Source organism: Aulostomus chinensis, chromosome 19 (genome assembly GCF_037954235.1).
Source record: "Aulostomus chinensis isolate RoL2024-O1b breed Wild chromosome 19, RoL_Achi_v1.0, whole genome shotgun sequence".
Taxonomy (NCBI): domain Eukaryota; kingdom Metazoa; phylum Chordata; class Actinopteri; order Syngnathiformes; family Aulostomidae; genus Aulostomus; species Aulostomus chinensis.
Genome location: NC_141338.1, coordinates 10,700,849 through 10,726,579, shown reverse-complemented (window position 1 = coordinate 10,726,579; position 25,731 = coordinate 10,700,849). Strand labels below are relative to the sequence as shown.

At 42.6% G+C, this 25,731-nt stretch overlaps 2 protein-coding genes across 9 annotated transcripts in view; one reads left to right on the top strand and one right to left on the bottom strand.

The window, feature by feature from the left end:
• The window catches only part of bmpr1bb (bone morphogenetic protein receptor, type IBb), a 50,462-nt gene extending 39,467 nt beyond the window's left edge, over positions 1–10,995 (top strand). For 3 of the 4 annotated variants that reach the window (XM_086186683.1, XM_086186681.1, XM_086186682.1), the window contains 10 exons: positions 4,832–5,006; positions 5,946–6,048; positions 6,217–6,319; positions 7,700–7,793; positions 7,864–8,008; positions 8,231–8,423; positions 8,620–8,917; positions 8,986–9,161; positions 9,354–9,484; positions 10,077–10,995. In XM_086186683.1, coding sequence (XP_086042809.1) covers positions 4,837–5,006; positions 5,946–6,048; positions 6,217–6,319; positions 7,700–7,793; positions 7,864–8,008; positions 8,231–8,423; positions 8,620–8,917; positions 8,986–9,161; positions 9,354–9,484; positions 10,077–10,202 — 1,539 coding nt within the window. In that variant the 5' untranslated portion in view covers positions 4,832–4,836 and the 3' untranslated portion in view covers positions 10,203–10,995. Of the gene's footprint in view, positions 1–2,580; positions 2,715–4,831; positions 5,007–5,945; positions 6,049–6,216; positions 6,320–7,699; positions 7,794–7,863; positions 8,009–8,230; positions 8,424–8,619; positions 8,918–8,985; positions 9,162–9,353; positions 9,485–10,076 lie in introns of those variants that run through there. The other variant, XM_086186686.1, reaches the window with a different exon arrangement.
• A 173-nt stretch (positions 10,996–11,168) lies between these two features.
• The window catches only part of unc5cb (unc-5 netrin receptor Cb), a 122,683-nt gene continuing 108,120 nt past the window's right edge, over positions 11,169–25,731 (bottom strand). For all 5 annotated transcript variants that reach the window (XM_086187288.1, XM_086187290.1, XM_086187293.1 and 2 more), the window contains 9 exons: positions 24,357–24,548; positions 22,088–22,450; positions 18,836–18,923; positions 18,511–18,682; positions 16,620–16,853; positions 15,905–16,054; positions 15,651–15,815; positions 14,537–14,715; positions 11,169–12,960 (listed from right to left, as the gene is read on the bottom strand). In XM_086187288.1, coding sequence (XP_086043414.1) covers positions 12,801–12,960; positions 14,537–14,715; positions 15,651–15,815; positions 15,905–16,054; positions 16,620–16,853; positions 18,511–18,682; positions 18,836–18,923; positions 22,088–22,450; positions 24,357–24,548 — 1,703 coding nt within the window. In that variant the 3' untranslated portion in view covers positions 11,169–12,800. The remainder of the gene's footprint in view (positions 12,961–14,536; positions 14,716–15,650; positions 15,816–15,904; positions 16,055–16,619; positions 16,854–18,510; positions 18,683–18,835; positions 18,924–22,087; positions 22,451–24,356; positions 24,549–25,731) is intronic.

Sequence of the window (25,731 nt, the reverse complement as noted above, 5' to 3'; positions counted from 1 at the left end):
TACTTTGGCGGACTTTGACACGTGTACTTCATGAGAGAATTCTCTTACCTTCCAGCTTTGCCAGGAATGAATCGGTACGTGCTTGTGCATCTGTATCAGCTGGTGTTCATGCAGTTGACCTCTTTCGCCCTCTCGCGTGAATCAAGACCAACAAAAACACTACCGGTAAACAAACAAAAGACGGTATCTACATTAGCTATCACCCGACTATTATTTGAATCATCGGTATTATCAGTATCATTAGTTTTTTAAAGTTCATCACCTAGTTATACATATGAGGACCATCCCATCCTTTAAACCTGATGGAGAAAAATGAGAACGTCCCATGCTAGTCTGAAAAAGAAACAGGGACATGAGCCCCCAACGGAACAGTGAAACACAGAGTAGGGAGCTTATAATAGGCCGGCACACAATAACAGAACAAGATACCTGGATACACATCTGGTATGAACTGGAAGTTAAGGATCGGTAGAGTTCAGCTACAGAACGAGAAATGCAGAAACAAAGGGGGCAGATGAGCTGCAGTCGCCACTAACGCGGGAAACATGAAAACAGTAGACGCAGTGATGGACACGGAGTCCAGTCGGAGCAGCTTCATTCACAGCTCCTCAGCGATTGTTCAGTGTGTGTGTTTATGTTTGTGTGTGAAATGATTCTCATTGTATGTGTGAGTGTGAATGGGTGTGTGTAGCTGGAGGAGCAGCCTGTGGAATGTGTGGGGGGATGTAGATCAGATTTCGGGGTGACCTTGAGTGTGCCCCGTAGCTGACACAGCAAGTCTGTTTGTTTTATGTGTGTATGTGTCTGTGCATGTGTGTGTGTGTGTGTGTGTGTGTGTGTATGTGTGTGTTTTAGATGAAGCGATAGACAAAATGAATGATATAAAATAGTTTGTGTTTTCAAGTGATAGACAGCAGTTTGCGTATTTGAAAGTATTATGTGAGTTATTGGTTGGATTTACTTCCAGAGGAGTCTTTGCAGTATTAGAAACTGATTAGTGTACTGCGTACTTGACATCCTCTGCTACTTTAAAATATTTTTGATGGTTACAGACTTACAAGACAAAGCTGGGGGGAGTGGAACCAGTGTATAACCGTACCATACTGCTCACCATTATAGTTGATGAGGAAACAATGTGGTACATACCATCTGTGATTCATGGGCTTTTCCATAAGTTTATACAGAAAAACTCACAATGTTTACATTTAGGTTTTATATAATCTCTTTTTTTACAGATAATAACAACATTAATAAATGTCTTCTGTCAGCCAAATCATTTGTAAAATACTGTTTATTGGCAAAAATTGCACATCCCTGCTAGTAAGGTTGTTGTGAGTTGGGACACAGGAAGTAGCATGAGGCTAACAGGCTAATAATCTGACATGAGCAAACAAATTAAATTAAGAAAAAAAATAAGCAGGGAAAACCAAAGACACACAAAGAAAAATCACTCAACAGCAGATATTTTTAATCAGATAAAAGATGGAGCAGCGAGAACTAAAAAATCCGCCAAGGACAGAAAACACAACAAACATGCTTGACCTGCTGTAACATCACCGACTAGAAGACGGCGAAACTAAGAAAATACAGTCCCAACCAAGACAAACCTCAGCCCGGCAGCAGCAGGCGTATCAGTAGTTTCACACTGACTTGTGACAAAAAAGATGAAACAGTTGCATGTTTCTAGTTCAGACTCTGGACAATGATTCTCTCTATCGACTGATTTCATTTTTGACCACATCACCCGCCCTCCTTGCTGCTACTTCAAACAGGAAGTTGATGATAATAAGTCCATCTAACGCTGCTCTCTTCAAGGCCGGCGACTGACACTTTTTCTTAATGCTCTTAACTCAGTTTTGTTCATCCCCTATAAGAAAGATGAGATCAGCTATTCCCGGACTGCCCCCCCCCACCCCCACCCCCTCTCTCACTGGCAGCTTTTATAAAAGTTGAACTACATTAAAGCTGATGTGGACATAATGAATCTGAAGGGCCGCTGCTCCATGAAACATTCCCGTGCTATTGCGCACTTGCAGAGCAGATGTGATTGAAAAAGCAAGGTCACTGCCATGGAGGAGAAGAACACCTCCACAAAATTCCCGGTAACACAGATTAGGTTGGAAGGACATGAAGTACTTCACTTGAAAGACCAGTTGGTGTGTTTGTACCAAACTCTGACTCATCCTTTTCATCAGAATACTCCCCGTTTGTTCTGTGGCTGGAGGGTTTATGAGTTGTTGCTGCGCGTAGATATACACACACACACCTGTTGAAACTAAACCCGCCATTTTAGCAGAATTTATTTGTCATTAAAATGTTTTTTATTGTGCAGATTACAAGAAAATGTATTGAAATCATCCTTTACGGAGCAGAATCAGCTAAATCCTGCTTATGTTTTATTTGTAATTATGAATATGACAGATTGAATGACATAATGTTGTGAAACCGCGGTCCAGTAAGAGATACATGGAACTTTTGTTCACTAGAAAGTTCGTTGTTTTTTTCTTTTTTCGATGCCTTTCACGGTGACATCCATATCAACATTTACATATTTAATTGCTGATTACAGAGAAAAGTTCATTTCAAAAACGGAATAAAACTTCCACCTTGAAGTTGAAAGTCCAAGTGAGTCCTGGCTGTGCAGAAGCATGATGTGCCATCTGTCCACTAGAGGGCGTCCCAGCATGACTGAACACTTTTCAAATCACCAGCAGGTGAGAACTGTCATGGTGGCTGAAGGACAAAATGAACAACATTCAAAAGAGAAGCAGGGAGGCAAAAGTTAATTCTTGTAGTTTGTTCGTAGTGTTGTCAGATGCTGTCAGGTTGCAGGCCGCCATCTTTGTTTAATTTTGTTTTGTGTCTTGACGTAAATCAACAAATTTTTGCATCTTTAATGTTGACGAGTGACTGAATTTGATGATTGGGATTCTGAAAAGTGTGTTGATCATCAGATGTGATGGTAACGTTTTGTGATTTCTAAAGCATCCATAAAAATGGTCAGATTTCCTAATATTATCCAACACACACACACGCACACACACACACACACACACACACACACACACACACAAACACCAACCTTCCACATATTCAGCTCATTTAATACAGTAGATGTGTTTTATTTAAACTGTAGGATTTATATTAAACTCTTGAACTTCTTCCTCACAGCACTAATTGACAGATGGGTTTCAGTGCATTAATAATAATAATAACGACGATTTAATAATTCCCTAACTGCTTCAATGTCAACAATAATAGAAAATAAAGACTGGCAGAGTGAGAAGAGAGGGAGAGGAAGAAGACGTCCGTCAACAACGGTTCTCCTCTCCAACCACAGACGTCTTCAGGGACGAGCTGCTGTCAGAGCTGATTTGATTCTCTGCTGAGTGAATCTACTGGCTGCCAGTTACCTGATAGGCTGGAGAAATAGAAGCTATTCATTCATCCATCATTAATAAGTCCAAAGCGTTGAAGTGTAAAGTCATGGCAAATACGTTTAAGATTATTTTTTATCTCATTATAGACAAAGCAAGACAATGAATGTTGGATTATTTTGACACTAATTTCTATTATTTCAGTCATTTATAGGAATTATATGTTCATTGCATTGCGTTGCATAACAGTTTAGAAAAGTCCCAGAGCAGTAATGTGTCTCTATACTGGCTACGATCACTGTACTATGTCAAAAATGTTCTAATTTATGCTGCACAATCTTACTAATACTTGATTTTCACCTAAACTGTCATTTTTATACTCAAATGTGCCATGTTGTTGATAAAAGGTAGAATCGCAGGTGATTATCTATTTATTCTTGTCATTTAGTTGGGTTTTAAGATCAAGATGATCACTTCTAATGATAATAAAAGGTATATTTTAGTTTGGAGCATGAGGTTAAATTGTAAACCAATGATGAGCATGAAAGATGAAATACCAGATATTTTAAGAAATATCACGCTGCTCCTGTGCAAAATCTTGAAAGTACCAGCTGGTACCTGGCTAACACAGCTGATTATTGACAGTTTAGATGATGGGGCTTCAAACATCTCACCTTAGTTTTCTAGTAGATGATTTCAAACACGTCAGTCCTCTGGTCCAGACTCCCCTCAGAAAACCTCTCATTACTGTAGCAGTGCCTCTTCACCAGTCAGGGGCTCCATCCGTCCATCCAGGGCCCACAGCAGCAGGGTCACGACTGCTCACCAGGAACATTACAACTTAATAGAGTGATACATTAACAGTCCTGTTGTGAAAAAAAGCCAGCTTAGCTTCGTTCAAGCTCTCCTCCATCGCTGCTGGCTCATCTTCTAACATGGCTGATGGACGGCGGTTGGAGAATTCACTTAATTTAAATGATGACTGCAACAAAGGACACACACTTGTGAAGCACTTCAAAAACGCTGGCTACACTATTGGGCACTTAGACAGGCAGACATGCGCACGCACGCACGCACACACACACACACACACGCATACAGCACAAAGGCGTCTTTATAGTGTGAAGGGTTATTTTAGTTCCAGACTTTATGCAGGTAGCTTGATTCCAATCCAGAACAGTACAGTTACATTCAGCAGCACATATTCACACTTTCTGTGGATAGCATTGCCATGGAAACGGCGTCAAAACAGGCAGACCTTCTGGTGCTTTTTATTTTAAAATTCCCATTTGGAAATGAGTACAAATGTTGCTCAGGTAGGTCAGTTTGACTGAGGGGAGGGTTGAGATGCTTTAGTCTATTGTGGTGCCAAGCTTAGTCTCTCTCTCTCTCTCTCTCTCTCTCTCTCTCTCTCTCTCTCTCTCTCTCTCTCTCTCTCTCTCTCTCTCCCGTAGCCAACATGTTAGACACCATGCTGCTGAGGAACGGATGGAAGGGTGAATCGGAGCGAAGGGCAGAGGCCAGCAGCAGCAGCAGCAGCAGCAGCACGGCCGCCGTCCCAGCTGAAGGGATGCTTTGGTGTCACTGCAACCACCACTGCCCCGAAGACTCGGTCAACAACACCTGCAGGTACAGTGGAGCACATACGAATGCAACAAAGCTATTAAAATCAACAAGTCAGTCAAGTAAATATCTGAGAAAAATCATGCTAATCCCTTACAGTCAGAGTTACAGAGATTACAGTCAAAGCACATTTGCTCCGCTGTTCTACTGTATGTTCCATTAAAAAAGTTCAAAAGGGTTGCAACTCTCACAGTTCTCCAGGTTTTGAGTAGAAGGTCTGCAGGTCACTGCCAAAGATAAAAATAGGAGAAAAAAACATAAATTTATGTTGTCAAAAATGGAAAAATTATGTAATTATCAGACTTATAAAAAGGAAGGGAGGGAAGGTTCCAGCAGAGAAAGAAAATGAAGCCTCAACAATTCCTTCAGGACTCGCGCTTGTGTTGACGACTCGTAAGCCAGCTCGCTCTGTAAAAGCCGTGCTGGAACAGACGGTGTTGCTACACCTTCGAAATGTGATTTGAAGTACAGGAAGTTGTGTATTACCTCATTAAGACCACAAAAAGGTCATTTAAGAAGCAAAACAGACCATTAATTATCCTTCAAAGTGGAGTTTTCTCCCTTCGCTAAGAAAGCTGAGGTCCAGTTTCTAAGAGGTGGTGTCTCACAGGACGACAGCGAGCTTCAGTTTAACCTGGAGAGGGAAGAAAATGAGAACTGCAGGTTTGAGCGCAGGTCAAACTGGAAAGAGACTGAGCTGGACCACAAAAACCCTGAGAGCTAAACATCTGTAACGTGCCAAGAAAACCGTTAAGGAGGCAAAATCAGTCTGTTCAATTTTCACACCAAAACTGAAAGTTTTTGGTTTGATCAAGAAACAAAAGTTGTATTAGGGTGTGTGTGTGTGTGTGTGTGTGTGTGTGTGTGTGTGTGTATCGCATGCACACTGAAGCATTCATGTGTGTGTTTTGATGTTGACCTTTGTGATGGTGTGTGTTTCTGTAGGACTGATGGTTACTGCTTCACCATGGTGGAGGAGGAGGAGGGAGGTCTGGCTGTATTCACGGCAGGTTGTTTAGGACTGGCTGGTTCTGAGTTCCAGTGCAGAGTGAGTTAACTGTGTGCGCACGTGTGTGTGTGTGTGTGTGTGTGTGTGTGTGTGTGTTTGTGTGTGAGTGTGTATTTTCTTCCTGTTAACAATTCTCTTGATTAGACGTTTGCAGCTCGAAATGACTTTCAGTCGTTCAACTCACGTTTGTTCGTGTTTGCATGATAGGACACATGGAATGCACGATCCAGGAGAGCTCTGGAGTGTTGCACGGATCAGGACTTCTGCAACCGAAACTTACATCCTACTCTTCCTCCTCTCAGGACATCTGGTAAGTCACACACATACACACACACACACTGACACACAGGTTTCCACACAATTGCACCCCTCTTTAAGAGAGGACGTTTATTCCATCTATGCTGTGTTGGGATGGGTAATGACAATATAAACGGTTCCAAACCACATTGTGGTGCTGGAGTGAAGTGGCACATGCTGCTCCTGCTGCTGGGGGTAGGGGGAGTTGGTAGGATGGAAGGGTGGGGGGGCAAAAAGAGACAGAGAGAGATAGGCAGGTGAAAGAGAGCCTCTGGGCTTGGCTTGTTCTCTCACCCTCTAATGAAAAGGACAGCCTCTCCCTGGGGCCTGCTTGAGTTTCTTGCCTCGAGACGGATGTGAGATATCTGTCCATCTGTCACTCCACCGCGCACGCACACACACACACACGCACACCCACACACACTCTCTCACACCGAACACACACACACACACACACACACACACACACACACACACACACACACACACATACATTCACAGTTATGTTTTTATACAGCCTCACACTCTTCATTTCGACCTTGAGCACTGATTAGTCAACTCAGTCGTAGATGAATAAGGTTTATTTTTCTTTTACATCCTGAAGCTCATTTTATTTTTACGGCTTTCATTTGCGATCATGTTGCACTTGTGAGAGGAAATCACTGCGATCTAAGAACAAGATGATCAGACGGACGGATCAGAACTGTTGAAGCCAAATGAGGGAAACAGACTTTGAGGGAAAGCAGAGGAGTGTATGAGGATGTTGGTGTGTGAGTTCTGGCAGTAATTTTACCTTTTAGCTTATTTTTTCTACTTTTTAAGCCTGTAAACATAGTTTAATGTGGAATTGTCCTTTAAATACCTTCAACAAGAAGGTAATGTGATCGATAGAACTCCAAATTGTAGATGGGTGTTGATGAAAACTGGTGGGATGATAGAACTTCAGATGAGGAACAATCGATTCGTGTTTGGAAGTGATCTGGATCTAATGGCGTCGTATCACCTTGACGGAGGAATGTGCTCAGTTATCATTCGTTTTCCTGGAAAAATCTACTCTTCATCTGTCTTTGTACTGACTGCAGACTGTGAGGGAGCCCGTGTGTTCATCGGCCTGATGGACACAAGCGCGGTGGAAAGGCTAGAACCCCTGAGCTGCTTCAAGCCTCTGGAGTTTCTGTAGCGATGTCACTGTGACATCTGATCTGTGCGATTCAGGAAGGGGATGTGATCGATCACGCGCTGTGGGCAGAGGAGGAGGAGGTGGGGGGGGGGGGTTCCTGATCATGAAAATTAGGATGATATTGGAGTCATTCACAAATTCATCAGGCCTCATTATTTCTACAGGATAATTAAAGCAAAATTTGATTTTCTGTTGTTATTTTTTAAAATTTAGATTCAGACAGCAGCGTCCAGTACATGGCTCTCTTCATCTCAATCACAATCTGCAGCATCTTCCTCGGTGTCATCTTCGTCATATGCTGCCTCAGGTAAGAAACTGTTAGCATCAAACTCCTCCATCCTGATCTGGAATCAGTAAAAACTGTGTTTCTGTGTCAGATATAAGAGGCAGGAGTCACAGCCACGCTACAGTATCAACCTGGAGCAGGATGAGACCTACATCCCCCCGGGGGAGTCGCTCAAGGACCTGATAGAGCATTCCCGCAGCATCGGCTCTGGCTCTGGCTCGGGGCTCCCTCTACTGGTGAGGCACAAACAGTGCACATCCCCCTCAACTGGCACTCACATTCTCCTGCAACAGTCATGCATTGTGTCTTAGTATCAACTTGAGCTGGTTGAGATGCATCAAAGGTTGTGTGACATATTTTAATCTTAATATCCTTGGAATAAGCTGAAGAAATTTGTTAAAAAAAAAAAGATTTTAAAGCAAATAAACACAACATAACAGTAGATCTCGGGTTGCCAGGTGCAGCGAACCATCGCCAAACAGATTCAGATGGTTAAACAGATCGGGAAGGGGCGCTACGGAGAGGTGTGGATGGGCAAGTGGAGAGGAGAGAGAGTGGCTGTGAAAGTCTTCTTCACCACCGAGGAAGAGAGCTGGTTCAGAGAGATGGAAATCTACCAGACCTTCCTGATGAGACACGAAAATATACTGGGTAAGCTGACAAGCTGGAGGAGGAACAATGGAGGATGAATGAGAACAAAACTTGTGTCCTACTACCAGCAACAAGTGGAGGGAGTTTTCCTGAATACGTGTGTGTGTGTGTGTGTGTGTGTGTGTGAGAGCTGTTTTTTTTTTTTTAACCACGTGCACCTTTCTCATTCCTCTCATTTCCGTTTCACAACCTTCAGGATTCATAGCAGCCGACATTAAAGGAACCGGGTCGTGGACTCAGCTCTACCTGATCACCGACTACCACGAGAACGGATCCTTATACGATTACCTCAAGTCCAACACCCTGGATGTCAAAGCCCTGCTGAAGCTGGCCTACTCATCCATATCAGGGCTCTGTCACCTGCACACAGAGATCTACGGCACGCAGGGCAAACCGGCCATTGCCCACCGGGACCTGAAGAGTAAAAACGTCCTGGTGAAAAAAAACGGGTCCTGTTGTATAGCCGACCTCGGACTGGCCGTCAAGTTCAATAGGTACAGGACATATTTTTGATTTTTATTGAGGGGCGTCTTACACATTTGTCATGTCCTCCCTGTCTCAGCGATACCAACGAGCTGGACATCCCTCCCAACCTGCGAGTGGGTACGAAGCGCTACATGCCACCCGAGGTGCTGGACGAGAGTTTAAACCGCAGCTACTTCCAGTCTTTCATCATGGCTGACATGTACAGTTTTGGCCTTATCGTCTGGGAGATGGCTCGACGCTGCGTCTCTGGAGGTAAGGGTACTGCATTCACCTGATTTTAAAATAAATCTGCTCCGCTTTTCTGAATAACAACATAATTGTCTCATTCATTCAGAGAACAGCTCAGTTTTTGTGAATTAATGAGGCAATTAAATAGCACATATCAAAATAATCATTTTTTCCTTGTTAGTTGTTGTTCCTATTTCCCACACGTCTTTCTCACAGGTGTGGTGGAGGAGTATCAGCTGCCCTACCACGACCTGGTGCCCACTGACCCTTCATACGAGGACATGAGGGAGATCGTCTGCATAAAGAAACAAAGACCTTCGTTTGCTAATCGCTGGGGGAGTGACGAGGTACTTGCTTTTATTTCGCTTTTTAACAAGGCATTCCTTGCGCAGTAAACAGTGTCTTTTCCTTTAAAGGTGCATGAATAACTTATAATTGTAGTTAATGTCAATTAAAGGAACACATGGGTGGTCGATATATTGGAAGAAATCGATGTGGTTCCATGGGGAGTTAAATTAAACTGTCAGTCAGTTGCTAAAACTAAATACTTAAAAAAGTCAGTGAGCTATTTTCTGTGAGGCGAGAATTCTCCTTTAACCAGTAGGATCCCTAAAAATTAAACATTTATTTATAATTGATTAGGAGGCAGAGGGACAGAATGAAAAGGCAGTGACAGACAGACAAGGGATCTCAACAACAAGGACGAGAGTTTGGGTTTAGATGTTGTACAGCAGTTTTTACACATAAGCATGAATAAAATTCCTAGCAAAGGGAGAAATTCTACTTAATTCAAAGAGAGAGATTTAGTATTCAGCTTGTGCTGGAGGGTCCAAACAGCCCTGCAAATGTCCCAAAGTTGAACATGAAATCGTTTTTGTTTGTTTTTTCACAACCAAACGCAAGTGGAACGTACGTTCTTTTGTCCGTGTGTGTCCTCAGTGTCTACGACAGATGGGAAAACTAATGTCAGAGTGTTGGGCTCACAACCCAGCCTCCCGCCTGACAGCCCTGAGGGTGAAGAAGACCCTGGCAAAGATGTTGGAGTCTCAAGACATCAAACTGTGACCGGGAGTCATGAGGAGATGCTCTCATCACCCAGAGACTCGTCACTGGCACTGCGCCGCTTACACTGGCCAACCGAGAGAAAGGGAGGAAGAAGAAGAAGAAGAGACAATGAATAATGAGACAAAAGAAAGTGACAGGGAGAATGAGCGATAGAGAAAGCAGGGAGCCAGGAAAAAGGAGATTTATTATGTCAAGGCGGATGTGACCTGCCTCCGAGTATCAGACGGTGCTTTCTGTGAAAGCTGAGTAGTTGTCTGGTCCACACCGCCCAGGTGGGCAAGCAGACCGGGAGGAACCTTTGCAGGAGAGGAGGAAGAGGAGGAGGAGTGAACCCCCCCCCCCCCTCACTGCCACCCTCCTCAGCAGCTGTAAACAGAGGAAGCCTTCCTAAAGCCATATAGCAGTATTTTATATATGCAGTCTTTTGTACTGTTAATTTGTTTGGTTTTCACTGTCATCCAAAGAAATAACATGCTCAGTGACCTCAACGTGCTGTTAAATCATTATTATTATTATTGTTGTTATTATTATTATTATGACTAAATTAATGACAAAAGCTTTTGTCCAACATTTTAAGAATATTTTATTTTCATCGACCACTTTTGTCATTGATGGATTTGTGCGACTCCCATTCACTATCGATTTGTACCATTGAACTAAATTGAAGCGATAACTTCAGTGTTTTTGTAGAGAATAAACCCCGTCCCCTCCGCCACCATAGCACGTGCCTTACATGTATTTAATCTGTACATAGAAATGTTTGAGTGGATCGGGATAACATTCGCAAATAAAATGACGGTGTGTCTTGAAGTCCGTTTATTTACTGCTCTAATTCAATTTTTTTCTTCTGGCAAACATATTGTCAAACCCCCCCCCCCCCCCCCCCCCCCATTTCCTTCAGAACCCTTCCTCTAATTCATCTCACAGTTAGAAATAAAACCCAGAGGCTTCGGTTTAAATGTTACATATAAATATAATTTATTATTAGTCTTAAAAATTCTTTCTTACACTTTGTACAATAACTTGACAGATGCTCTTCAAGCAGGTGCGAGGAACATGGTGAGTGCCAGAAACAGACAGGCTACATTCTCACTATACACAAAAAGAATGATCATGAAGCTGAAGAACCATGAGGATTTTGCAAAGGCTATCCCACTGAGAAGGTAAAGATTGCTTCCAAAAAAGATGCAAAGTTTGCATAGACTGCTTTACGAAAAACTGGGACAGCTGCTATAATAATAATTTTCAAAAAAACAACAATGAACCAATCAGAAACACCTGAACAACCATAAGTGCCGCTGTGTCAAATGACTGTTGCGTTTACAAATATCACCAGTTTTTTTAAGCACAAGGTCAGTATCACAGCCACTGATGGCTTTCTGACAGTAATGTACAAACACAGACGTGTGTGTTATTCTGTTACCCTCAAGAGATGATCATTCACTTGTGATCACAACAAATAACACTGGTTAAAATGACACACGGTGGTTAAATGATTCGCTTCAGCACAAAATTTAACCTCACAGGTTTTTCAATTATTTGGCAAAAAGCAGTAGCGGTGCATTGGGCTTAGAAAAATAGACATCTACCTCTTCTTCCTGGTCTCGTTCATGTCGGTGACGTTGAGAAACGTAGAAATCATAAGCAACAGTCATGATTTTTATTCTTTTTGGGGAAAATAATCATTTCTTTTAGCCGGACAACTTGGTTAAAGCATGCAAAGAGAGAAATAAAGTCAAAAGTCAATGCAACAAATTTTAGGCTTAAAAAATAATGTTAAACAACCCCACATAATTAAAAAACAAAAATAATATATAACATGAATAAGAAGTATTAATAGTAGTTACACCAGCAATACTTAAACCATAAATGATTACATCATTGATTTCCTTCTGTACATGTAACTGTGGCTGAGTCGTTACTGCGGGAGTCCACCAGAAGGTGATGTGACAACACAAAAGAAGAAATGAAAATGGGAGGAAACTGCAAAGTATTTGATAACAGGCAGCATAAAATACAAAAAAAAAAAACAACAAAAAAGATATGTATAAATAGGCATATTATTAAATACTATATTATCACAGAACACAAGCTCATCGGTAGAGTTGCTATGGAGACTGAAATGGGGCATGAGAGATACTTCCTCTGATTCAAGCCTTGCTCCTTTGATCCTTTGACCTGATAGCGTGTCACTTCTCGGGGTTTGTTGTCTATGGTGAGGGGCATCATCCACATATCCACACAGTCTCTCCAAGTAACTGGACTGCTGTTTCCAAGGAAACTACTTTCAAAAAAATCAATTGTTGTACCAGCAAGGAGAGGAGGAGGAGGAGGAGGAGGAGGAGGAAGAGCCAGAGAGATATGACTGGCAGAGATTCTTGTTTACCCTCCAAGTTTTTACACCCTTTGTTGCCAATGTTTAACTGGGTCATGGCGGAGAAGACCTCACTGTTCCCGTTTTCTTATGAGTGTTTACACACGCAGTATCTGTGGGTATGTGCAACTGTCATTATGATGCCAAATGACTCGTGCTTTTAGCCCCCCCCCAAATAAGTCATCTCCCTCCCCTGGAATGTCACACTCTCTGTAGGGAAGATGTCAGTGCTCAGACGCTGCAGGAACAAGGCTGTCATGGCGTCCCATCTCCTCCAGCACTTGAGCCAGGCGGCTGAGGTTGCCATCGGGGAAATGTTGGGCCTCCCACAAATCCAGTATGACTCCCGTAGGACTGGATTTGGTGGCAAAATAGTTTAGATACCTGAACGTGATAGAAAATAAAAGGATGGATTAGAAAAATGTGATGAATAGTTTACAGCTCCATAGTTGGTGCGTGGATCGGTTATTTTCCTTCATGCATTTCTCTTTACAGCCATCACATTAAAGGTACAATGTGTAAAGTTTGGACATTAAACACAGGGGGGCACCATATTGTCATGTTTAGTTCAGCCACTGATGAGGTAATACAATTTATCTTGTCAGAGAACTACTCAATAAACACTGATATTTTTTAATCTTCATATTTAGCGCCAATCTATAGTTTAGCTAGTTTAACTCAATAAAAGGCAAGAAAGCCTCGGCAATCATTTAGCAAAACCATTTGTGTTTTTTAGGAAAAGTCTTGGGTGATGCTAATCCTTTATCCTCTTATTTTGCACTGAACGTAGCCTTAGCGCCACTGGGACTCACCGTCGCCTCTCAGGGCACAAAGTAGAACTACGACATGGGATGACCTAGGACTTGCTGGTTAGCATGCTAACTTCTGTACCTATCTTTGCAACTAAACACAGTAAACTTATTTCTTTATATCCTCTTGATGCTTTTGGCTATTTGAAGGTTTTAAACTGGAGCAAATAATGAGCAAAGGGAGCTGAATATGGTGATAAGAAAGTGGGTTCTGCTTGAGTTTAAAATTACTTACATGTATGAGAGCTGATGTCAGTGCAGAAAATTAACGTGGCATGTTCTTTTTAACACATACTAGACGGATGTGTTTTTTTTAATTTTAAGAAGCTAACTGAATGACCTTAAATATATCATCACAGTTCCAAGGCATTCCTAACAAGAAACTGGAATAAAACACAAATGAGGTGCAGATTATGTCCTAATATCTTTTCACAAATTTGATCTATTTAAAACGTGTATCTGAGTCATTTTTATATTTTTATAGTTTAAAGGAGCTCGGTGTGATGCACCGCTGTACATGCTGTCAGTGTACGATATGAATGAGATTGGTTGAAGTCTCTCCTTCTTTCACGTCACACTCTGTCAGTGGTCTCGTCAATCTGCAGCTGCTGCTTGTGATAAGGCCGCCCCGCTGAGCTGGGACTTTATAAATGGACACACACTGTACCTCCAATACACACACACACACACACACACACACACACACACACACACACACACACACACACACACACACACACACACACACACCCAACTATCAAAGGCACATGGGTGACGTTGTGAAAAGGGAAGCTTTCTGTCGTTGTCTCTCTCTTTCTCTCTGTCTGACTTCAGTCAAGCTCAATTAATCTCAATTCAACAGATGCTTATCGCAATGAGTCCCATTCCTACAGAACGATCAAAGGAAAACAGATTAGTTATCTACAATTTGATTCCTAATGTGGGCTACTTTGGACCACTTCTCCAAATGAAAAAAAGAATGGTTTTACATATCAATGACTTTTTAAATGACTTTTCCTTTCATTTCATCTCTAATATTTTCTCTAAAATAAGGAAGAGCGAATGATGGCCACTGCTTGTTGTCAGACTGCTAACAGACTTTGCTCCTGCCTCGAGTCTTCCCTGCTGTGCTGCCTTCATGCTTAACACACCTGTCAAGGTTGAGCTTGTGGGCCAGCATCCTCCAGTCATTGCCTCGGGTCTGTGGAGCATCCAGGCTACCGCACAACTTCTGTCGGATGGAGACGGGGATGCGGAAGGCATTGGGTCCTACCAGGGTGGTGATGTTGCTGGCAGGGTCCAGCAGAGATGTGTCGATACTCTGAGAATCCTGTTGAGAGAAGGACAGACGTGGACAGAGAGGCTGTGACTGTTGTTTTAAATCAGCATACAACTTCTAAATGTACAATGGAGTTCTGATTGATTTGTAGCACAGAAAAGTCTGATTCTGGTTTTCATGCCTCTGCACTGGTGACAGCTGGAGGACAGATGCACTACTCTCCATAACTGGACATCTCCTCTTCAAATTAGTCTCAAACGTTCACTGGGCCTCAAGGATGAGCATGAAAAGATTGTCGTGGTCAAAAGTCAAGATGGTTGCTACCTCACGCACACAATATTCCTCCCATTCTACTTTGTATTCTATCCCCAGAATGCTTTTAGGGACAAAAGGCCAAAAAAATTTGGCTACAATGTCCACTGGGACACCAGTGTCAACATTTTGGAGGCCAAATATCAAAGTCAAGGTCGCGTTACGAGAATGGGACATCTATGGAATACTGAGGGAATTCCCTCAAATTTGTCGTAAAACCAAGAAGAAAATGACAAAATTTTAGTGGTAAAGGTCAAGGTCACTGTGACAGGCAGGCACACATCACAGTGGCGTACAACCACAATGCTGTGTTTGTTGTTTTTAATATTAAATTCAGAGGACTAAAGCCTGGTGGTCCGGCTACAGAGACAAGAGCAGAACCCAGAGACAAATTAGCTGTGTCCAGATGGGGACACAGCTCTGCACTGCGTGTGCTATAATTCATCTCATTACTGAACACAAAGCCTTGAGTGCTCCTCCATCCCTCAAGCTCTATTCTCCAGGCAAAGTGGCCTTTGCGGAGTAACTGTAGGACGACTGGAAGGCGATTATTGCCGCTCCGGTCCTCTCTGGCCAGTAACGGTTCTTCTACTGAATTTGCCTTCATGAATATTGCAAGAAGGAAGAAAAAAGAAATAGAAAAGAAGGTAAATTTATCTCAGTCTCGGCTCTACCTCTGAAAGTGTGGTGTCCAGCTGAAAAATCTGCCCTTCTCCTTCCACTTGGCGTACACATATCTTACAGGTCAGGTCCACAGTGCTGGCAGAGAAGCGCTCCAGAGTAAAGCAGCAGTGGAGGTTCCTCTGTGAGCCGCTCCACACCTGCTGAAAGGAAAGCTCCTGCAAAAGGTATAAGAAGCCATGAAGAGTAATTTAAGCGTCAAAGAATATTTTTTCTGGGGGGAAAAAAAGGGATGCGACAATTTTACCTGGTACTTGGCTAGTAGTTTGCTCTTCCACAAAGTGTGAGGAACGTCATGGATGGAGAGTCTCAGGTTGTGGGTGCTGTCACTAAAGTTGAGAGTCTTTGGTTCATCCAACAACTTCCCACCCATCTGCTTCTCCATTTGTAAGACTTCCTAAAAACACAGACACACAGTAGTAGTATCATCTTTCACTCTTTGTGCTCTAATCATCTTTCATCCACCGCTTGAAAATACTGTAATAAAAGTGTACAAATGTCTTTGGCAGTATAATCAACACTTATCCCTCAGAGTATGAATCTGGACCTGCTGCCTGGAACCAACATCAATGTCCTTGCAGCAGGATCACTATCATTTCTCATTATCCATTTCCAAAGTTAATAACCGTGTACAATATCCCTCCTCAGTACCTCCTTATCTCTCCCTCACGTAGGTGGATGCAGGTATTAAAAGAACAGAGGTGAGGGGACAATAGTTGAGCGAGGGGCTCATTTTGTGTTTACGCTGCAACTCCTGGAACTTCTTTCAAAGAGCAGCGACTCTATGCAAATTCAAGTGCTGGTCTTTTTTCATGGTGACACAAAAGCACAAACATTGAACCTCCCACTCTGCCGGCTATGCCTACACACATTTAGTCACTTAGAGACTTATCCAACAACCCGAATCCTCCGCCACTGACCTAGAAATCACTGCTTTACCACTCAGAGACGCGGGTCTTTACCTTGAGTGCATCCTGTGTGTCATCCAGGCAGTAGACTCTGATGTGGTACTCCATGGCCGGGCAGGTGACGGGGCCAAAGATGGCTAGTTTGAGACGTTTGGTGGTGGCAGCACTGAGAGTTTGTCCCACGAGGCAGTAGGTACCCAGCGTCTCCGTCAAGATGTGACACGCCTCATCGTCCATTTGGATGTAGCACGGCGTGGTGAAGTTTTCCTCTCCTACCACCACCACATCCTACAGCGTGGACGGGAGGAAGAACACATACGGGTGGTGAGAAGCTCAATTCAACAGAGAGACAGCGAGTTTTCTCTGCATTTGAAGGAAAAGATGTGAAATAATAATGTGAAAACTAACTGTTTTTCATGTGTGTGTGTGTGTGTGTGTGTCAGTTGTTAACCCCTATAATCGCACCCCCACCAGGGCTTAGTTTTGTCTCGTCTGAGGAAGCTTATCCAAAACTGCATTCTTCTATATTTTGCCCTCTCTCTCAATCTTTCTTGATCTTACTTTCTCCCTCCTTTTGTCTTTCTTTCTCTAATCCAGACACTCACAAGAGCAGCTCATTGGCATTAATTCAGCCTATTATGGGGAGACAGAAGAGGAATTAGAGCATTTTATCGTGAGCTAGGCCGTTTAACAGCAGCATTATAGTTGATCGTTAGACTCTTCAGCAGCTCTGGGATGGCACTGGGGCTCATTATTGGGGGATAATCAGAACATACAGTCCAAGACCAGGCTTGTGCTTGTGTGCAAACAATCAAACGTGTTAGACTGATATACTCGCTATATATTACTTTTAGAGGCATGGACAGAAACCAGGAGTTGCTGAAGCAGAAATCCTGACAACTTTGTGTGTGCATATCTATGTGTGTGTGTGTGTGTGTGTGTGTGTGTGTGTGTGCACGCACGCACACACGCAGCTCTCCTCAAAGGAAGGAAAAACTCATAAAAAGGATGTGGGCATCATATTGGATATCTGCATTTCTGACAGGTCACAGATCAATATTCAGTCAATTGTTATTACTTCCTTAAAAATACCGTCTTTTCACCGAGCTGTATTAGCCGCCCCCGAGTAATTCATCAATGTCACAAAGGCATTGAGGGGCTGGTCTGATGGAGTGATCTGCTCCATGAAACGTATCATCACATCATCATAGGTGAATGTGCAGACTTCCTGAAACAGATGTTGTTCATGCCACTATTCAATGATGAGTTGACACAGCCAACTAGATACAGCTAAGTACTTCTTTTCAACATGGGACAGGCCTGTGTAGTCCGCTTTTAATAAATATTTTATTAATTTAGGTATTTAACTCTCAATATAATAAAAAAAATGCTTCTGTCTCCAGGAAATTAATGCAAGTCTAAGGGAAGACCCCAAAACTGAATGAAGTAAATGTGTCAGTGTGCCTGTGACACAAAACAAAAGAAAACTGAGAGGAAACAGAGGATCTAGGCAGAAAACAACCTAACTCATCAGCAGCAGCACTGTTGATGATGAAGCCTGCAGGCATAGGAGGCTTTAACAGCACCTACAGAGAGCTCACACAAACAAAAATGAGGTATTCAAAAAAAGGTACAAGAAAAGCAGTCTGGGGCAGAAACAATCCCAGACGTGTTGCGTGGTATAAGAGGTTTACTATTGCAGCACCTGCTTGTAACAGGGGTTCCCTCTGAGCTGCACAAACAAAAGCAGGGAAAGCTGATCCTCTTCACCTCCTCTATGCTATCGTCTCATTCCGCTCTGTGCTTTATTCCCCAACGTACATTATGTAGAATTATCGACCAAAAAAGAAACGTGTATTATTTGAGGGGAAAATGGCTTTGTATAGCATGGCAAAGCATCATTCCATGATAGACAATAGCCTAGTCTTATTTTCAACATGCTTACCTCCCACTTGTTCTGCGGTGACTGGCTCTGGAGCTGGATCAGCCAATCCTGCTGGCCGTCACAAACGGCACAGTGGTGCATGGTGATGATGACGGGCCGTGTCAACAAGGCCCCGGGGGGTCCACAGCTAACCACGGGGCTCAGCACTGTTTGCCCATCCTCCACTGAAGGCCTGGAGGCACATAGAGAAATCACATAAACACACATACACACACACACACACACACACACACACACACCTGACAGCATTCTCGTTGTATGAGAGACATGGTGGAGGTGACAGGGGTAAACACAGCTCTGAGGGGGGTCGATGTTGCAGGCCTACCTCATGTTATCCTTCCTTTGAACTGTCACATACATCTCATAAACTCGGCCCTGAGGAATGGCCCCCGCTGGAATTAGCAGACTCACCCCTGGGATGCATAAAAAAACCAGGAAAAAAAGTAAATATATCAGGCATATCAAATATGTCAAATAGCTCCTGTTATTTATCCCGTCAACGCCTGTCTTGACTGTGTTCAGCTTCAGCTTTTATTTGAACTGAATGCTAATGAGCTAACATGCTTATCCTGACAATGCAAGCATGAGGATTTTTAGCAGTTTTATCATTTTTGTTTACATGCTAACAAAGAATAAAGAAGCCCAATCAGAGAAACTGGTGCTTTTTTTTTTTTAAAACAGCCTAATCACCATTTTGAACTGATTGCATAAATGTAAACAGCACAAAATAGCATCTACAGGACGGCAGTCAAGATGACCAGGAGGAGGGTGTGAAGTCAGAAGTGGAGTTATTAACTTTCTTGACATGTTACTGCATATTTGCCCCTCTAATAGGTTTTTCAGTCCAAAATGGCAGAGAACGCTGTGGGCTGATGTTGCAATCACTTAGCTGTCACTTCATGTCAGTGTAAATCCTTTGATGCTAGCAAACCCTTTTCACAGCAGTGATTCTGATACTTCAAAATAAATTAGCATCTCTTTCTATTTAGGTTCACAGCTATTACACTGAAATGGAACAGGGCCATAATTAATGTTTAAAATTACACCTGTGCTAACCCTGCAATGACATGTCTGCGTGGTTGCTGAGAATACCGGGAATGTCACAACTTAAAGGTGAATTTTGCAGCTTTAGTGGAACGGTGACTGTTGCCTAAACATGAAACGAAGTGATAGAACATGCCCTTTTGTTGTTTAGTGACACATGTCAAATAAAGGTAGTCGGTTTGTCTTGATTACACCAAACAATAGCATGTCAAAGGCAAACCACGAGGTTCTCGCTAATGCTGTGTGAACAGAAGGCTTCCAGTCTCCATGATGTTGCTGTACAGCATCAGCTTCCAAAATATTTGTGATGTTGCAAATCACAAATTTAAGCCTGCCACATTACATCTGATTTTAAATTTTAAAAAATTTAACTTCCGATAGTAAAATAATTCTGAACATGCATTCTAGAGAGTCAAGCTCAGACATTCAGCTGTAGGAACACAACGACAACCATAATTGTGACGCTGACGACAAATTAAACCCCTCTGCATCATGATAATTATTTCTCTTAGAAATGTATAATAATCACAGTTCCCCTTAATCTGGCATATGAAAGCTGCAGCACTTTAGCGGCTTCTCTGATAGCATCTGGAAATGATGTGACATTTCATTTCTAAAATCGATGATCTCTCTACTCGTCATAGCATTCTCATAATGCTGCAACCGGCAAGATTTACATTTTGCCATCACAGATTGATTTGATATGATGTCCTGTCTACAGGCTTTTTTTTTGTTTTCTTTTTTGGAACCCTCATTCCCTTACGTATACACACAGAAACACACACTCTTTCTCTCTGTCTGGAGGGGGTTTCTCAGATAGCTCATTGATTTCCCATGTCCTTGAATTGAACTTTTCAAAAGGTGACAGACAGCTCCCCTTGCTAGCCAGCAAAGCAATCACAAAGTCTGCCACAGGGACATCTCTAGTGCACACACACCCACTTTCCCTTACAGCAAAGTTTCAAAAAGATAGGAAATGCATTTTAAGATGCAAAATACCAAACAGCCTCACTGACAGTGTGAAAAAAAAATTCATTACCCAGACACATGAACAGATCAGATATCAAATGTGTTCTTTCCTTTTTTTCTTCTGTCTGTGTAACACGATGAGGTGGCTGTGCAAAAACACAGCTGAGAACAATTTTACAGGAATTAAGTGAAAAAAAGAAGTGGAGTAACTGGAGATGACGGTGTATCCTTTTAATGTCTCAGCTAATTTGTCTACGCCTGTCGACATACATCTGAGGCATGTCACAAACAGCCCGTGTGTGTGTGTGTGTGTGTGTGTGTGTGTGTTTTTGAAGTGAGGACAGCATAGCTAATGGAGGCTGCCTGAAAGGGTACACCTCCAGTTCTGCACCTCAACTACACACACCTCAGGTATTTATCTACCCTCGTCAATACACTGATAGGTTACATGTGGTTCAGCTTGTTACTTCAAAGTCATGTCTGTGTGTAATGTTACGCCAGACGCCATAAGCAGATAAGGTCTCCTGCAAATAGGTCACCGTTTATAGTTCTGCGTTAAATTACACGCACAGTGGATGGTGTGTAAGGTTGAATAAAAAATTAAGAACATCAAAATGATACATTTATAATTTTTCAAGGCACATTCTACTGTGTGGACACATTTTGCAATTGAAGCTGTAATTGAGGACAGCAGGGATTTTTGTAGGCCAACCTGGAAATAAACCATTATGTGATGAATAAACTGCACCCACAGATGCATGACTTCCGCGTCGCCACAACTAGCTTAGCGCTGCTTATATTTTTAGTGTGAGGACGTCTAATGGTGGTGAAAGTCCTGTTTAGCTCCTTGTTAGCAACCGCTGTTTCTACGACACACAAAAGGCTTGAAAATTGACACAACTTGTGTCTTTTTAATGGGATTTATATATACTAAATATATCATTTCTTCAGTAGCATAAGAATATTAAAATAGATTAAAGTGTGTGTTAATCAGACCTCTGTCAGGCATTTGAGCAAAACCTATTCAAAAGATGATTTTAAAAACAAAATCACAGTTGACTACTTTGTTTGCCAAGTCAAATTAAAGAAAAGGTAGATGTCCACCCACCTGTAGTCTGCTGCAGCTCAAGATTTCTTCCTGATAAAAAGTTTTTTCTTGCCATCAGAGCCAAATGCTTGGTCATTGTTGGGTGTGCAAGTTTATAAAATGGCAAAGTCTAGACAGGCATTAGATTTTAAGTGTCCTGATGTAACTTCTGTTAAAAGTTTCAATTATAAATAAAATAAAATTGAATTGAATCTTCCCTATTATTCATGCACTTAAAAGGTTTCTTGAAATAGAGATGTATCTAATGTGGGTTTACAGAACTTTCAAGCTCTCATTTCATGCTGCTGTAGTTCTGAGGTATGACAGGGGGTAGCAGTCGCTGCTTTCATGAATCAAAACTTCCTTTGGAATAATTTATTTTGGAATATTTGAAATATTCAGCTGGTGTTTGCTGTATAAATTTATAAACATGGAGAATTACAGATCAGACAACTTTGTCTCTGTCTGGCATGATACCTGAGTTGGGTACAATGAGGTGCCCTCCCTGGGAGCTGAAGGAGCCCAGCGCAGTGCAGGAGGGGTCTCTGGTACGGAGCAGCGTCTGGGTTTGTGTGCGGCGGCCTATCGTGCTGTCACTGTTGTCCAGGAGGCAGTGCGGTAGCTTGGGGGACAGTTTAGACGACAGCTCCCCTCCTAGGTCATCCTGTGGCGTTACTAAACCTGAGGAGTTGTAGACCTTAATCTTCAGGTTAGGCAGAGGGTCCAGCAGAGGGGAATTAGTCATGGGGATCTTGTCTGCCACATCATGGAGGGCGTAGACGGGGCCTCGGTACATAGCAGCTGCTGAGGTCAAGTCAGGAGGTGCCGTGAGGAGATCGGCTGGTAAAGAAAACAAAGGGACATCAGTCAAGCAGAGTTAATGTCTTATTAAGAGAAGCACTTTTCAGTGTAAGATGACAAATACACTCCTCTCATCTCTCCATCTATGGGACTGCTGAGAAACTAACTTGAAAACAAAATAACCTTGAGCTAGCGAGGGTTGGCAGCAATCAGCGAGACTGCTGCCTGGCTTTACTCATTTGTTTTTTAATCATTAGGGAAGCCCCCTTCACCACCAAGAACCACTACTCAGTCCAAGAAGTTAAAGGCGCAGCTGTGATTCATGAGGACCAGATGGCATCTCTAACATTCAGTTTACCCGGTAGGTACAAGGATGAATGTTCAATAGCTGGGCTGAGTGGGTGGTGGTGCTGCTGTGAGGGCAGCGGGAGCTCGCTCTCTCTTCCAGCTCCTCCACCCTCCCCTCTGTTTTCCAACAGCACCAAGTATCCACAGATGTCAGTGAAAAAAGTTTTTTGAATAGGACAACAGAGAAAACCAGTTTAACTTCTCATAATTATCTGTTTTCAGTTGTAGTACAGTAGTCGTTCCTCTTTTTTGTAGCAGTGATGCTTGCTGGTCATTACTTACTTTAACAGGTACGTTCTGTTGCTTTTATGCTTCTATGAGTCTTCTTTATTTCTAACATAGGGTTTAAACCAGTGAGATCCAGTTAAACATCCAAACATGGAAGTAGCTTACTTATATTCTTTGACAAAAAAAAATGTGCTTTTTGGGTGAATTGCTTCCATAAATTCCTTGCCCTTTGTCTCTGATACAGTGTGTAATTAGCAGATAGTTTGGTGTTCGCCAAATCTGGACTGACTATTCTCGACACAGGTACTCGCGATCTGCACGTTTCCTGCTGTCTGTCTGTGCAGCACCTCGCCACCTCTCCTTTCATGCTCACGTCCTGCAGCATCAGACTGGGTCTCTTACACCTTAATAAAGACACATTCTCGACATGAATAGCTGAATAGTTTCATCAACTTGTTTGTGTCTGTGGTTCACTTGCACGCTCCTCTTTCATCTACAGTCAAAAGGGCACATTAACATTTATATCACTGCTAATAAACAAGCGCCGCAGCTATAGAGTCCTCGGCAGGTTAATGCTATGGGTGATTCTCCACAGCCGACAACACAGGTGCACCGTCTAGAGATGGGTATCGAACCTCAGTACTTGTTTGTACAGACAGAATGTATCCTCTGGTGCCGATAATTGACTGCTGTACAGATCAAACGCCTGGTCAGTTTCCAGCTCTGGTGTATTTCTTCAATCATATTTGTTTGAAAAAAAATATCTGACACTTCTAGATTTTTTTTCTAACGATGCATGTATTGATATGTATATGATATTCACAACTAAAGAAAAACGAGCTGGAGTGTAGTTACCATCAGTCAGATATGGATTTTAGCACCAGATGTGACTCAGAAGCGCTCAGAGAGCACATACCTCTGCCAAGGTGACCTTTTGGCCTCTGGTGCTTTCATGTTCAGGTCCTAATTAATGCTACAAGCAGTGATGAGCAGACCCTCACACCCCTGCTCATGTTGCAGTGTGTGGCTGTTTGCTAGAGTGGGGGGTGGGGGGGGTGTTGGAAACCTTGTAAGATTTAGATTTTTCACACAGACTGGGATGCAAATATCACTTCCTGCATCCACTAGGTGGTGCTAGAGAAAACACATTATAGATTATGTTGCTGTATTTCACGTGTAATATGAAACAAAGTCATTTCCTGTTACCACTTGGTTGTGCTATTACCAATGTGACCCAGAAGCTCCCCCACTGTGTTTGGTGAAATTCGGCCCTATAGTTTTTGCATAACCCTGCTGATAGATAAACAGAAGCACACGTAAAAAAAAAAAAAGAACACACACTAATATATACATTTATCTTGGGCCACACCTTTGCGTGCAGTCTTGATGCTGACTGGCTGGAAGCCTCCGTTGAGGGCGGAGGAATCGATGATGTCAGACTCAAAGTCGCTGTGGTTTTTCCTGTAGATGAAGAGCGCCACGACCACGGAGATTACCAGGCACATGATCACCGCGATGACTATGCCCACGTACAGAGCCACATCATCTGTGCTGGGAGCCACTGGAGGAGGGGTGGGGTGGGGGGGGGGGGGTGTAGAGGAGGACAAAAAAGAGAGAAAAAAATTTCCTTTAAGACTTCATATCAATAGCTTCCTTTCTCAGGAGTTGCGGTGAAGCTATTATCAGCAGACTAATATCCTGGTTCAAAATTGGGCCGGATATTAATAACCATCTAGGGGGAAATAAACGCATACACTTTATCTCCTGTCAATGTGGGACACTCTTAATTGTCAAAAATGATAAGGAATACCATTAAAGTATGATATTAAGGCATGCATTGAGGAGCCAAACAACAATGGGTCTTCATGTTTTGCATCTAATATCCAATCTGCAGTAAACATCTCTCACAAACAAACAGAATTTAGACTTTTGCTGGCATGTTTAGAATGATTGTACAAAGTAACAGATTTAATAATTCATGAACAGAGCAGGATGGGTGTGTGTGTGTGTGTGGGGGGGGTGGTTGTTTACCATGCATCGTATAGATAAACAACAAAATATAGATTATGATCATTCATTCAGCGTATAACAACCCAATTAATAGCCGTCCCAGTGCAGCACAATGACACACTGTCCTAACGAGCAGGCTCAGAAGCCAGATCAAAAGTTCTGAAGACAGAGATATAGACGTTTTCATCTTCAAATTACCATGCTGTGTTAGAGTTCAGAGTCTGTCTCCGTCTTTGTTCTGACACACAACAGATAAGATCTAGACATAGCTTGCATTTCTCAAATTGTCTTTCATCTCCGTCTCCCGCCTCCCAGAGTTTTTCTGTCCACTTTCCAGCTGGAGGAACCTCTGTGATTACAAGGCCTGGCATGGATGTAGTGGCTGTTAGACGACGCAGACAGGCACTCATTACACATCAGAACCTTTTTTTTTTTTTTTAATGGATGCCTACTGATAGCCTGAGCTCTCTTTGGTGCTTGCTAAAGAATGTCCTTCAGTGTCACCAAGTTGACAAATGGAGGGGAAAATCCTTCTTTTGCAAGTTGGGAAATGTCAAAAAGGCGTGTGAGAGCGTGTGTGAGAGCATGTGTGCGCCCCCCCCCCCCCCCCCCGCCCACACACACTTATGAATGCACACAGGAGAATTTAGTACTAAAAAAGGAGACTGAAACCTTTAAAAGGTAGATTTTTAGTGAGGAAATAATTTTTCAAAACTAAAAGAAGATTTAGATTT